The sequence below is a fragment of the Malaya genurostris genome, chromosome 3 (assembly GCF_030247185.1).
Source record: "Malaya genurostris strain Urasoe2022 chromosome 3, Malgen_1.1, whole genome shotgun sequence".
In the NCBI taxonomy this organism is placed as follows: Eukaryota; Metazoa; Arthropoda; class Insecta; order Diptera; family Culicidae; genus Malaya; species Malaya genurostris.
Window position 1 is genome coordinate 14,800,132 of NC_080572.1, and position 12,220 is coordinate 14,812,351.

General features: G+C 36.4%; 3 protein-coding genes across 3 annotated transcripts; 2 read left to right on the forward strand and 1 right to left on the reverse strand.

Moving 5' to 3' along the window:
* The first annotated feature begins 2,519 nt into the window (after nt 1-2,519).
* LOC131439019 (histone H1A, sperm-like) lies at nt 2,520-3,119 on the forward strand. Its single transcript, XM_058609500.1, has one exon. It carries the CDS (start codon nt 2,520-2,522, stop codon nt 3,117-3,119), a length of 600 nt encoding a protein of 199 aa, XP_058465483.1.
* Nucleotides 3,120-4,667: 1,548 nt separating this feature from the next.
* On the reverse strand, nt 4,668-5,612 carry LOC131437928 (histone H3.3A-like). Its single transcript, XM_058607618.1, has one exon. The coding sequence runs from the start codon at nt 5,578-5,580 to the stop codon at nt 5,170-5,172; it is 411 nt and encodes a 136-aa protein (XP_058463601.1). The 5' UTR covers nt 5,581-5,612; the 3' UTR covers nt 4,668-5,169.
* A 172-nt stretch (nt 5,613-5,784) lies between these two features.
* On the forward strand, nt 5,785-7,398 carry LOC131437202 (histone H4). Its single transcript, XM_058606382.1, has one exon. It carries the CDS (start codon nt 5,860-5,862, stop codon nt 6,169-6,171), a length of 312 nt encoding a protein of 103 aa, XP_058462365.1. The 5' UTR covers nt 5,785-5,859; the 3' UTR covers nt 6,172-7,398.
* The last annotated feature ends 4,822 nt before the right edge of the window (nt 7,399-12,220 follow it).

Below are 12,220 nucleotides of genomic sequence, written 5' to 3' on the forward strand. Positions count from 1 at the left end.
GTTTTTTATGAAACGATCTGTCATTTTCATGGCTGCTTAACCCGCTCAGAAATGAATCCGAAACCACTCTCAGAGTGATCTTAGAGGGTTTACTTGAAAACGCTGTCAGTGAGTGACGTTCGTCGCGTACAATATGCAGGCATATGGTGCCTCAAATTGCTATATAGATTGTTTGATACGCATGTAATGCAGCTTTTTTTTAATATACGTTAAATTTAATCTAAAAAATTTGCCCCCCCACGAAAAACTGAATTGCTACGGCTCTGGAGCACCGCTTCATTGAATACAATGAAAATGAATATACCATGAGCTCGATTATAGTATGTGAAAAATTCGATCGTCCCACGACAAAAGGACTCAACTTCGGTTGAAAGCATTTAACAATTTGAAAGTGGATAAAATTGGAAATAAAAATTAGTTTAAAAGATGAAGTTTGAAAGAAATCTTTTTCTTTTCTTTATGACAAAAAAAATCTATGAGTTTCATTTTCGAGCGGTTAGTGGAATGAAACTAAACTGTCTTAAAAAAAGAATAAAAGGTTCCTTTTAGATTCCACTATGAAAATAGGTTTATGACACTTGGCCCATGTAACTGTATGATTTTTTAAATTTAAATTTGCTAACGTTCCTGCTTTTCACTACGAAGTGAAGGTTTTTACTTTCGCAAATTCAAATTAACATACTTATAAAAAAAAAATAGAAGAAGCGACAGGGTTTGGTATGTTCAACAATAATGTTTCGGTCTCCTTTAGGCTTCAAGAACCTGCATCTGTTTATATAGCAGAGTTAGCAGCAGTTCATTATAGTTTGAGTATAATCGTCACATTATCTCCAAACCATTATTTTCTTTTCACAGATAGTCTGAGTGCAATTGAAGCCATTCGCTCAAAGGCTGCTGGCAAAAATGAACCTTTTTTTCTTGGGCAAAATAAAACAGTGCCTGAACGTCATATTGAATAATAATTATCAAATCACAATAGTTTGGGTCCCGGCTCATTGCTCCATTCCAGGCAATGAAAGAGCCGATATTTTAGCCAAACGTGGTGCTATTGAGGGTGAAATTTATGAGAGACCAATTGCTTTCAATGAATTCTATAGCGCGTCTCGCCAAAGAACACTTGCCAGCTGGCAAGCTTCTTGGGATAAAGATGATCTGGGTCGGTGGATGCACTCAATTATTCCTAAAATATCGACAAAGGCATGGTTCAGGGGATTGGATGTGAGTAGAGATTTCATTCGTGTGATGTCCAGACTCATGTCCAATCACTACACGTTAGATGCACATCTTCTTCGAATTGGACTTTCCGAGACTAATCATTGTGCTTGTGGCGAAGGTTACCGCGATATTGACCATATTGTTTGGACATGCGTGGAGTATCGTGATGTCAGATCTCAACTAATAAATTCCTTGCGTACCCAAGGTAGACTATCCAATGTCCCAGTTCGCGACATTCTTGCTTGTCGTGACGTTCCTTACATGAAACTTCTTTATTATTTCATTAAGTCCATTGGAGTTCCAATTTAAATTTTATTTTATGTTAGACTGTTTTCTCTTCCATGAGTTCAACCAATAGCCAGCTATCTTATATTAAATAAAAGTGATGAACTGATACAAACAAACCTGAAATAGTTATAAGATCATGTACAAAATAAATGTATTTCATTTAATGTAATTTATAATAGCAACTCGCTTGATAAAAACAGTGTTTAGATTAACTAATGAATACCAACATACTAATAGGATATTCGAAATGTATTAGGTTTAAAGTACTATGTATTGTAGATGCCACGGCGAAGAAAAACTTATGTATATTGCCTATGAAATAAACGTATTTATGAAAAAAAAAATACTTATAAAATTGCATCAAATTGATTACTACAAGAAGCTGTTATTCGTCTCACATTGTAAAGCCTGGTATTTAAGCTAGTGTTGATAAAAAATCACCTTCAATGCACGCAAATGCGCATTCTCCGTTTTCGAAAAATATACAAATGCACCGTATACAAAATGGAATGGTACAAAGCATATCACATTATTTTCCTTAAATGTACAAAGAACTTCTCCGCGCCTTCTTCTTAAAATATTGTGGCTCCATTCAAACGGAAACTGTCCAATCATCAATTAACATGAATGCCGAACATGGAAACATCACATGTATGCATCCTAATGTATTTATTTCAAGGTGAAAGTTATGAATATGATCTTCTTTTGATTGAGTTGCCATAATGTTAACTCAGCCTAATATTTATTAAAATAGCAAAATAAATCATTTCTTGAGGTCCGAAAATTGCACTTTCATCTATGTAAGAGTCCATTTCCGAAAAATATCCCCACTAAATTTCTCCCAAATTTTCAACGTTTCCTGTTAGGCAGTGTCTGAAGTTCCCTAACACAGATCTCCTTTTGGAATATCCTTTGTACTATGCCTGTTTCGCTCATGCGTTTACCACCATCTGGCCAGTGGAATATTAGTTTGTGAGTAAATTCGAACGCTTCCAGTACAGCAAACTAAAATCGGAATGCCAGAGACCGAAGCTATCAAAGAAGCAGAAGCCGCCAAACCAGAGGATGTAGGCGAACCTTTACCAGAAAAGACAAAGAAGAAGAGAGGAAGGCCAGCAGCGGCGGATGGCACGGCTAAACCAAAGGTCAAGCGAAATCTGGATACACCACCTGTGCACGATATGATTGTTGAGGCACTGGATGTTCTACGCGACCGGAAGGGAACTACATTGCCGGCTATCAAACGTTATATGGAGGAAAACTTTAAGGTTGATTCTACCAAACTGAGCCCATTCATCCGAAGAGCTTTGGTGAATGGTGTCAACGATGGTCACATTATTCGAACTCGCGGCACCGGAGCTATGGGACGGTTCAAAGTCAAAACTGCTAAACCAACTATGCTTAAAAAACGACAAGCACCGCAGGATTACACTGAACTACCTATGATTAAGAAACGGTCACGTCCTACTATGCCTAAAAAAGAAAAGGTGGCACCTGAGAAAGATGAATCTCCTAAGCAGAAATCAACGAAACCGTCAAAAGTGGAAACAGCTAAATCAAGCCCCAAGAAGGCACCAAAACCAAAGAAAGGTCGCTCCGGTCGCAAGAAAAATTAACTCATTTTTTCGTCAGTACAATACAAGAGATGCTAGCGGAACGGTTCAACTTCGATGGCTTGCGCCATATTCAACAAAATTGAAACATCAGTCCTTTTTAGGGCTACCAATCTAGCACTAAAGAACATATTTGGAGTTTTTCTTGTATTCATGATTATTTTTAACATCATACCATAAAAACCCGCTTCATCATAGAAAACAGCCGCATCATTTACCTGTTATGTTTAGATCGTGTAAGTTCTTGGTTTTAAATTTCGTGCAAGTGATTTGTATCAAATCTCGGAAAATTAATGTTGTGTTCTGTGATGTGAAACGAATGCAAAATAGTTTCACTTTTTAGTAAATATGCAGCTTCGCACATATTTTCAAGTATAAAAAACGTGTACAGAAAATAAAATCCTATTGTAATTATTATATTGCAAAATATTCTTCTTCATATAGACATCGTAAAACTTTTAATTCAACCTGCGTTATAAAATTAAAGTAAATCTTCACGAGTTTCAAATTTGTTAGCTTGAATGAAGCTTTCCCAAGCATAGAGGCGGTCCGACGAATGAGAAAATGAGTAAGTTTTTGCCAAAGGGGCGGAGCTTATATTGAGACTACTTTTGGTATAAAATAAAATGCTCTCATCTTCTGGCATGCATTCGTTGATTTTATGCACAGTAGAGCAGGTGGTTTAAAATGTATTGCAGAGTTAGTACAATGATTTACTCCATAAAATTATATAGCCGTTGTATTTAAGAAGTTATCTTCAACAAGTTGCTCTAAAGAATTTTTCATTTTTACCTTTAGTAATAAGCAAATCAAATAGTGACTCGGGGAAGACTTGGGTTAGTAGTTCCACCCAGAGTTGCCATTTTCAAATCTGTGTTTCAACTTGAAAAATCTGTGTACCATCTGTAATACATATTTTCGATCATAATCTGAGAAAAACATAATCTACCATTTTTATGAAATATTCCTAAAAATCTGTGAACTTTGATAAATTCTGTGTTCAGAATCTGTGGCAAAATAAGAAAAAAAATCCGTGGTTTTACAGAAAAATCTGTGAATATGGTAACTCTGGTTCCACCTTGAAGAACTATCCTTTTAGAGAATAATTTGTTGTGACTTATTAATGCCAATCTGATTCCAAGTTTATAAAACAATCAATTTTGACAACCGAAAATAATAGATAACCGAGACATTTCAATGCTTTTACTGATATGAAATGCCAAACAGCTCTTCCATATCAATATGAAGACATTGAATTGAAAGTTGTTATATTGCATGGATTGAAAGCACGGGAATGAACGTTGTTTCGTGGAAAAAGTACTGTACATTCAGGTACTACCAGGAATAACAGGTACTAGAGAAAGAAATCGGTACTGCTGACGAAAACGTGTGGTAAAAAGTGGTAACATCGGTAGTTGCCCTTAAACGAGACAGTACTATTATCAATATTCATATATTGTCAATTCCATTTGAACGTACTTGCCACTTTACATCACACTACACTTCGACTTGTCAGTAAATTAAGAGCTCGTACATATCAATTCCAAGCCCTACCTAGATGCGAAGTTTATATTTACTTGAGCAAAACTTTTGAATTACACTTTTCGGCTTATTACACGATTTATTCAAGGTAAAGATGAGAAAACTGCTTCTGCAAAATCTGGTTTGTTTCAAGCGAGATGAGAAGAATCTGGCGTGTAAATGCTGCTAGCGTCCTATACGAAATATATTATATCCTATACGTATGTATAAAGAATTAATCGACACCAGCGTCGCCAAATATTCATCTGTCCATCTTTCTTCAAGTCAAGAACATATTATCAGAACTTTACAAGACAAATTGACTTGTTTACAAACGATGAAAACTAATTCAATATTCTAACGCTTCACCGCCATTTTTTTACTTCGTGTAAGCATGTGTTTGTGACAAGGCGGGTTTATCACCAAAAATGCGAAGTTTAATGACGCCGCTTGGAATATATCAAATTAACTCTCTCAATACGTTATGGTGGCCCTTAAAAGGGCCGTTTGTTACAGTTTTGAATTGCATCAATTAGGCTCGTTCGCCTCGGATGCGCCGGGCCAGTTGGATGTCCTTCGGCATGATTGTGACGCGTTTTGCATGAATAGCACACAAATTGGTATCTTCAAACAATCCAACCAGGTACGCTTCGCTAGCTTCTTGCAAAGCAGCAACAGCTGCACTTTGGAAACGCAAATCTGTTTTGAAATCCTGAGCAATTTCACGTACTAGACGCTGGAACGGTAATTTGCGGATCAGCAACTCGGTTGACTTTTGATAACGACGGATCTCACGCAAAGCAACGGTGCCCGGACGATAACGATGCGGCTTCTTAACACCTCCGGTAGACGGTGCACTCTTACGAGCTGCTTTCGTCGCCAATTGTTTTCGTGGAGCTTTTCCTCCGGTCGACTTGCGAGCAGTCTGCTTGGTACGAGCCATCCCTGAATAAACACTGTTACAGATACTTCCTGCAGTAGTTGAAATGAACAAATGATAAATTTTCCACCGACCCCCTTGTTATATATCAGGCAGAATGTATCGATCTTTGTTTACCTTAGAATGGAATATCTCTCTCTAGCACATGTAGTGTAACAATTCTGCTGGAATAAATAAAAGCGAAACGCACTATATTTACTATAAAACAAAATGACTGAGTGAGATTCCAGCGTAGTTGCGTTTTGATCGTCTTTTGGAGTTAATCATCTTAATAGAAGCATAATGACCGGTCGTGGCAAAGGAGGAAAAGGTCTCGGTAAAGGAGGCGCTAAGCGTCACCGCAAGGTGTTACGCGATAACATCCAAGGAATTACCAAACCAGCCATTCGTCGTCTGGCTCGTCGTGGTGGTGTAAAACGAATTTCCGGATTGATTTATGAAGAAACACGCGGTGTTTTGAAGGTGTTCCTGGAAAACGTTATTCGTGATGCTGTTACTTACACTGAACACGCTAAACGAAAGACTGTCACAGCAATGGATGTCGTATACGCTTTGAAGCGTCAAGGGCGTACTTTGTACGGTTTTGGAGGTTAAAAATAAGCTTATAAATTACAAAAAAAGGCCCTTTTAAGGGCCACGACATATATTTATAAAGAATTATTTGGAATCTAGTCGATGCAAGAAGTACAAATAATATTGTTTTCAGTTGGTATAAGCAAAGCTGCTCGAGCAATATTGTGATGATAAGCCGCCATTTTTTTATTTAGTGATTCTCCAAACGTTGATAGTCTACAGTAACGATGGAAAAAATACATTCATTGGAATTCAACAAACTTCGTATTATTATGACGCCCTAATAAAGCATAGGTCGATTTCAATCATTCTGTAGCCAAAACTAAAACGAAACGTTTCAGAACGAATCGGGGATGCTTTCCGATAACAGCCATAGTTTATTGTTTTATGCGCATCAGAGATGCCAGATAAAAGTTTCAAATATCTTCAGACAAAGTTGCAAAATTGGTAAACCGAAAAAAAACCTGCAGTCAGCAAGTATGTCTTGCTGGCAGCAATTTCTTTATAAAATATGATACACTAAACTGAGTTGGTAAGCAAGAAAACAAACGCGGCCATTTCAAAAGTTTGTAAATTTTGACGAGTCTGCGAAAAATTCGATTTTCAAAAGTCTGCACAACAAAAAATGTCCGCAGTACTAGAGTGACTATAATCAGAGTGGCGACAGCTGTTCGTTTGGAATGACAGCTCCCAGTTCCAAACGAGCAAACGACCTGTCAATTCAATGTAAAGCTAATGGAATGTTTGGAATTGTTGCCAAAATTACGGATGAGATGTCGTCACTCTGGTTATAGGCACTCTACGCAGTACAGATAAGTCTGCAGATCTGGCATCTCTGATGCATACTGACCAGGGTTGCCACATATACATATTAATTTGTATTCTCAGATAAATTTGTGACTATCTGTATATACATAGAGTGACTATATTCAGAGTGGCGACAGCTGTTCGTTTGGAATGACAGCTATTAGTTCCAAACGAGCAAACGACCTGTCAATTCAATGTAAAGCTAATGGAATGTTTTTAATTGTTGCCAGCATTACGGATGAGATGTCGTCACTCTGGTTATAGGCACTCTATATATACAGATTACAGATTTTTTGCCAGAAGCCAGTAGCGTACCTGAATAATGGTAGTAAAATCAAATGCCAGGTATACCGATTTCGCGGTATTTATACAGATTTTTGACCTCTATACCGCAATACAAGTAATGTAATAATATGTACTCCCAAAATACCGATAATTCACGGATGATACAGATAAATACCGTTTTTAGCCTGAATAGACATGAGAAAACGTTGTCGCGGGACCTTTTTTTGCTCACCTAAATGAGTCTTGGTGACATTTTCCTAGTACTTATGTAGAAGAGTTGTTGATTGAACAATCCAATCAGCGTGGTCACCACGAGATAGCGTTATGGTGATTGTTTTGACATATTCCATGTATTTAGAAATTTTTTTGACGAATTTTTCAATTTACTTGAGTTTGAAAGAATGCAGATGGCAAAACCTTACAAATATGGGTAAGAAAAACGATTATTCACGTCTTGTCATCAAACATATGATTTCAAATTGTCCTATACTCTTGACAATCTCGGATGAAATTTGAAATTTTCAGTTCACATACAGATTTGATTTAGATGATAGAACATTAGTAAATAGACTAGTCATAAAACTTTTGATCATAATTTATCAATTAATCTCAAAATCCAACCCAAAAAACAAAGAATATCCCAGATATGAAAACAGTACCCAACCTCATTTCTTCGAATTTGGTATTTCATGTTACGATTTCTCCATAAATATCAATCAAACATACCACGGAAAGTTACTGAATCATTAATGATAGATTTTTTTACCAAATTTTCACACGCTTTTGTATGTTAGTATTCGATTCAGAGGAAAAATAAATAAAAACCCTGCATTTTGTTCGAATCTTCAAGCAAAATCTGAAAATTATCACCATCGCTTAGTTCAAAGCTGGCCACTCGGGCAGCGCAGCGATCGCAAAAGAGTTGGTTGGATTCTTCAATACCGATATGGTACAGATAAATTTTTGTGTCAAATGCTGATTTGTGGAAAAATGACCTGGCAACGCTGATATCAAGGACACTACATCTCAGAGATGCCAGATCTGCTGATTTGTCTGTAATTGTGCAGATTTCGTACATAGTGCTGCAGACTTTTTTTTTGTTGTGCAGACTTTTGAAAATCTAGTTTTTCGCAGACTTTCGTCAAAATTTACAGACAGCAAAAGCGCATTATCGTTATTGAAAAATATTTCTGTTATTTTGAAAATATCAATGGTATCACTGCATATTGTACTATAAAACTACCCTCTTTTATATAGTATACCACACTTATAAAATTTAGCCAAAAAAATTATGGATTTTTCATTAACATTAACTGAATTAAAGTTATTATACTTCTCTTGTTCTGAACGGAATTGATTAAAATATATTTGACTTTCGTCGTATGTAATTTTCGAGGTTGAGAAATTATTTCTGTTACAATCATATGCAAATTTAAAACACGATTTTATGGCTATGGTTGAGCGCATATCTATACGATTACTGTTAATTCTACAATACACTTTGAATTCTTTATGTTTCGATTCAAACCTCATTGACCAATGTGTGTACCATGTACTGTACCATGTTGTGATGTTTCGGTTTGAGAGTATCTTGGAATAGTTTTACATATTGATTATGATGAAATGTTATAAGTGATTTTAGCTCTTTGATCAACGGTAATAGAATTTCTCTTAAAAGTAAGATGTAAACTATTTTTACCAAAGCACATGCAAGCTGCCATACAGCATCTGTTTCGGGCACTAGAGGACCTATAATGAACGGAAGAAACGTTATTAATGTCTTCGACTCGTTGGCAGCACGTTTGACTCTTTTCATTTTATTATGGTGCTCTTGAATATCATGTATAATGTTACTTGAACGCACATTTGCACAGTTCAGTTCACACTTTTTAGAATATAAAATCACTTCAAAATCAATGGAAACTAAGATGAAACGAAAAATAAACACAGCCGAGAAGAAGCGAGCTAACGATTAAAGCAACCGAAGCAAACTGAAACTATTTTGTTTTGACTTAATCGTCAGGTTGGTATTTACCTAACCGAAAATTTGGGTTATTTATACTCAACATATATGTTGATTCAAAGTGATATTTTAGATTGAACTGAATTGAAATGTGTATCATCCAACAAGCTGAATTTTGATTGGTACAACTTTGATTTTAAATAACCATTTTTTTTGTGTAATCAAACATTTTTAATCTTACAACAATTATATTGAATTATTGGAAACTTATTGAATTAATAATTTGGATTAATGTAAATCATTGGTTTGAAACGGACAATTTTCAATTTTGATTCAATAAACATTTGACTTTGAATTTCAAAAATACAATTAATTGTTTCACGCTAGGCCAATTCCTCTCTGTGTAGTATAGCGTAATTTCTTATGATGTCAAAAAGTTTCTTCTGATATGATGGAAAGATGATGGCCTCGTTCATAATGTTAAGTTGTATAGAAGAAGGATTGCCAATTGCATTATACCTAATAACGAAAGTGAAAATAATCAGACTAAGTTCTCACTTTGATTGGATTTTGAAAGTTTTTCATAAAATCATCATTTCGAGAGGTTCAAATGCAAAAACCTTTTCCAGTATGTTTTCAACTACAACATCATAAAATTCTGACCAAGAAAAGGTTTGGTTTCTTTAAAAGTGAGATTTTTCCATTTCGTTGTGCTTCGATTTCTTATCACTATCATATACAAATTTTCAATGCAGGTTTTTATCCTCCGCTCCAGATTTACAGATCTTTCTTCTGAAAATGGAGATTTAAATATGGCAACCCTGAAACAGACTACCAGCAGACCCTGTCAGCTTGGAGCGAAATCAATCTTCAGTTCAACAACGCCATCGCACGGCATCACATTCAACATATCATGTCAATTGCATGGGTGCGCAGTTCTGCTATTTGGAAGCGCACGAATTTGACAAAAACCTCCCCTACTACTATGTACGAGATTCGATGCAAAGTCGAGTTCGGTTAAGCGAACAAAATAAAAGGATTCAGCAATTTCAAAAGCTATGTTATAACCGTTGACAACCGCTAGATTAAATTCTCTTGCCGGAATCCCGCCAGCATTCTGCCAAAACCTTCTGGCAGATAATGCCAGGCGGCTGTTTGGAAATCTGCCAGGCACATGTAAACGGGTTAGAACTAACCGAATACACTCAGGCAAAATGAATAGTCAAAATCATAAGGCAAATTCTATGCTGCATAAAAATCACCAAAATCACAATTTCAAGAGAATGAAAAAAAAACCTCTATCCAGTGATGTACCAGCGGGAAAAAAACCTTCCAATCCGGTTTTTATTTCTTGGGGTTTAACCGGGTTTTTCCCCAAGAGTTTGAAAAAACCGCTTACTCGATTAATCGATCGATATTACGACATACCTACCCGCTTGTGAGAGATTCTGGCAACCGTCAGAAGGCTAGCTGCATTCCGGCTGCTGTCAAAATTGTCCAGGCGAAATTGCGTCATTGTCTCGCCGTACGTGTCTTGTTTAATTCTATCTTCCTTCTTTTTTCTTTTTTTTTTATTCGACTTCATTTGATATTCGTCAATCCCGCACGTACATACAAAAACGAATCTTGAGACGAGGTAAATGAGATTGAAGTATGGGCACAGACTAACAGACATGACAGTATGAGTAAATTCTTTTAAAAATAATTTTTCGTGATGCACTAGTTCCACCTATATTGTACTGCGCGAACTATTTACTATCGGTACACCCCTTGTGTTATGTGAAAGTTTTTTTACTAGTTGGTTTCCCCTCGTTTGTCAACACCGATCAGCTGCTTGCAGGGATGCCTGACTTCATCAACATATTTGAGAATGGATCGAAACAATAAATTATTGGATTACGATGATAATACATTTAACTTTTTCGCGAAGATAACCATTTATTTGACTCAACGTTGTTCATCAAGACTATTTTTTATTGTGTTGGTAGTTTTCACCCGAAATTAAGTGGCGGCAGACCAGAAGCAAGTAAATATTGTAACAAAACGGGTTCGATTTTGTATTCCGTTGGAGGATGAGAAGTAGGCACAATAATGTATATAGTTTTGGCAATATGTATTAAACCTGTATCCTGCATGAAATTCGCATGGACGTGAACAAATCAATACATTACAGGTAATTCTGTATGAATGGCAACTCTGTTGGTAAATGAAAAAATAAACACAGTCTAGATGACAGACAGGATGTTTTTGATAGGGTAACGTGGCGCCATCATGACACATGTGAGTACTGTCCCAAATAAAGGAATATTCGAAATGACCGTTAAAATGATTGAAGAATCTAATTTGAGTGTCCTGTCTGTTAGTCTGTGGTATGGGTATGTTTGATAGTGAGAAAGCAATGTTATTGGCAAAAACATTTTCCATAATTAGTATATATGAAGGGCAATAACTTATTTCCTTTCATATGTACTCTTCATTGAAAAAATAAAACCAAGACGCTAAAAATGTAGAACAGATTCGAAACGGTTGTTGCATTGTTGCCAGACTTTTGCCAGCTAAGCAGACGTAAAGTTATTAAACATTTAGGGGTTTTTTGTTTTGTGCAAAAAAGCACATATTTTGTTTCAACTTTCTTTGCGTTTCAGTGCTTAAAGCAGTTCAAGTAGAACTGCCATCTCCGCCTAGCAGTCCAACTTAAACCGCTAAGCAGACGCAAAGCTTACACAACTTATGTAACACTTATTGGATATTACACAGGGTGCAATATTCTTTCTGACATCTCGGGCGTAAACGAATGACGACTGGCTACTGGTCGCCGCAGAGTTTGAACATTTAGGGGTCAGTGCTTAAAGCAGTTCGTTTACGCCCGAGACGTCAGAAAGGATATTGCACCCTGTGTAATATCCAATAAGTGTTACATAAGCTGTGTAAGCTTTGCGTCTGCTTAGCGGTTTAAGTTGGACTGCTAGGCGGAGATGGCAGTTCTATTTGAACTGCTTTAAGCACTGACGAGCC

Coding starts and splice junctions, on each gene's coding strand:
- LOC131439019 (XM_058609500.1), top strand. CDS start 2,520: ATGCCAGAGACCGAAGCTATCAAAGAAGCAGAAGCCGCCAAACCAGAG.
- LOC131437202 (XM_058606382.1), top strand. CDS start 5,860: ATGACCGGTCGTGGCAAAGGAGGAAAAGGTCTCGGTAAAGGAGGCGCT.
- LOC131437928 (XM_058607618.1), bottom strand. CDS start 5,580: ATGGCTCGTACCAAGCAGACTGCTCGCAAGTCGACCGGAGGAAAAGCT.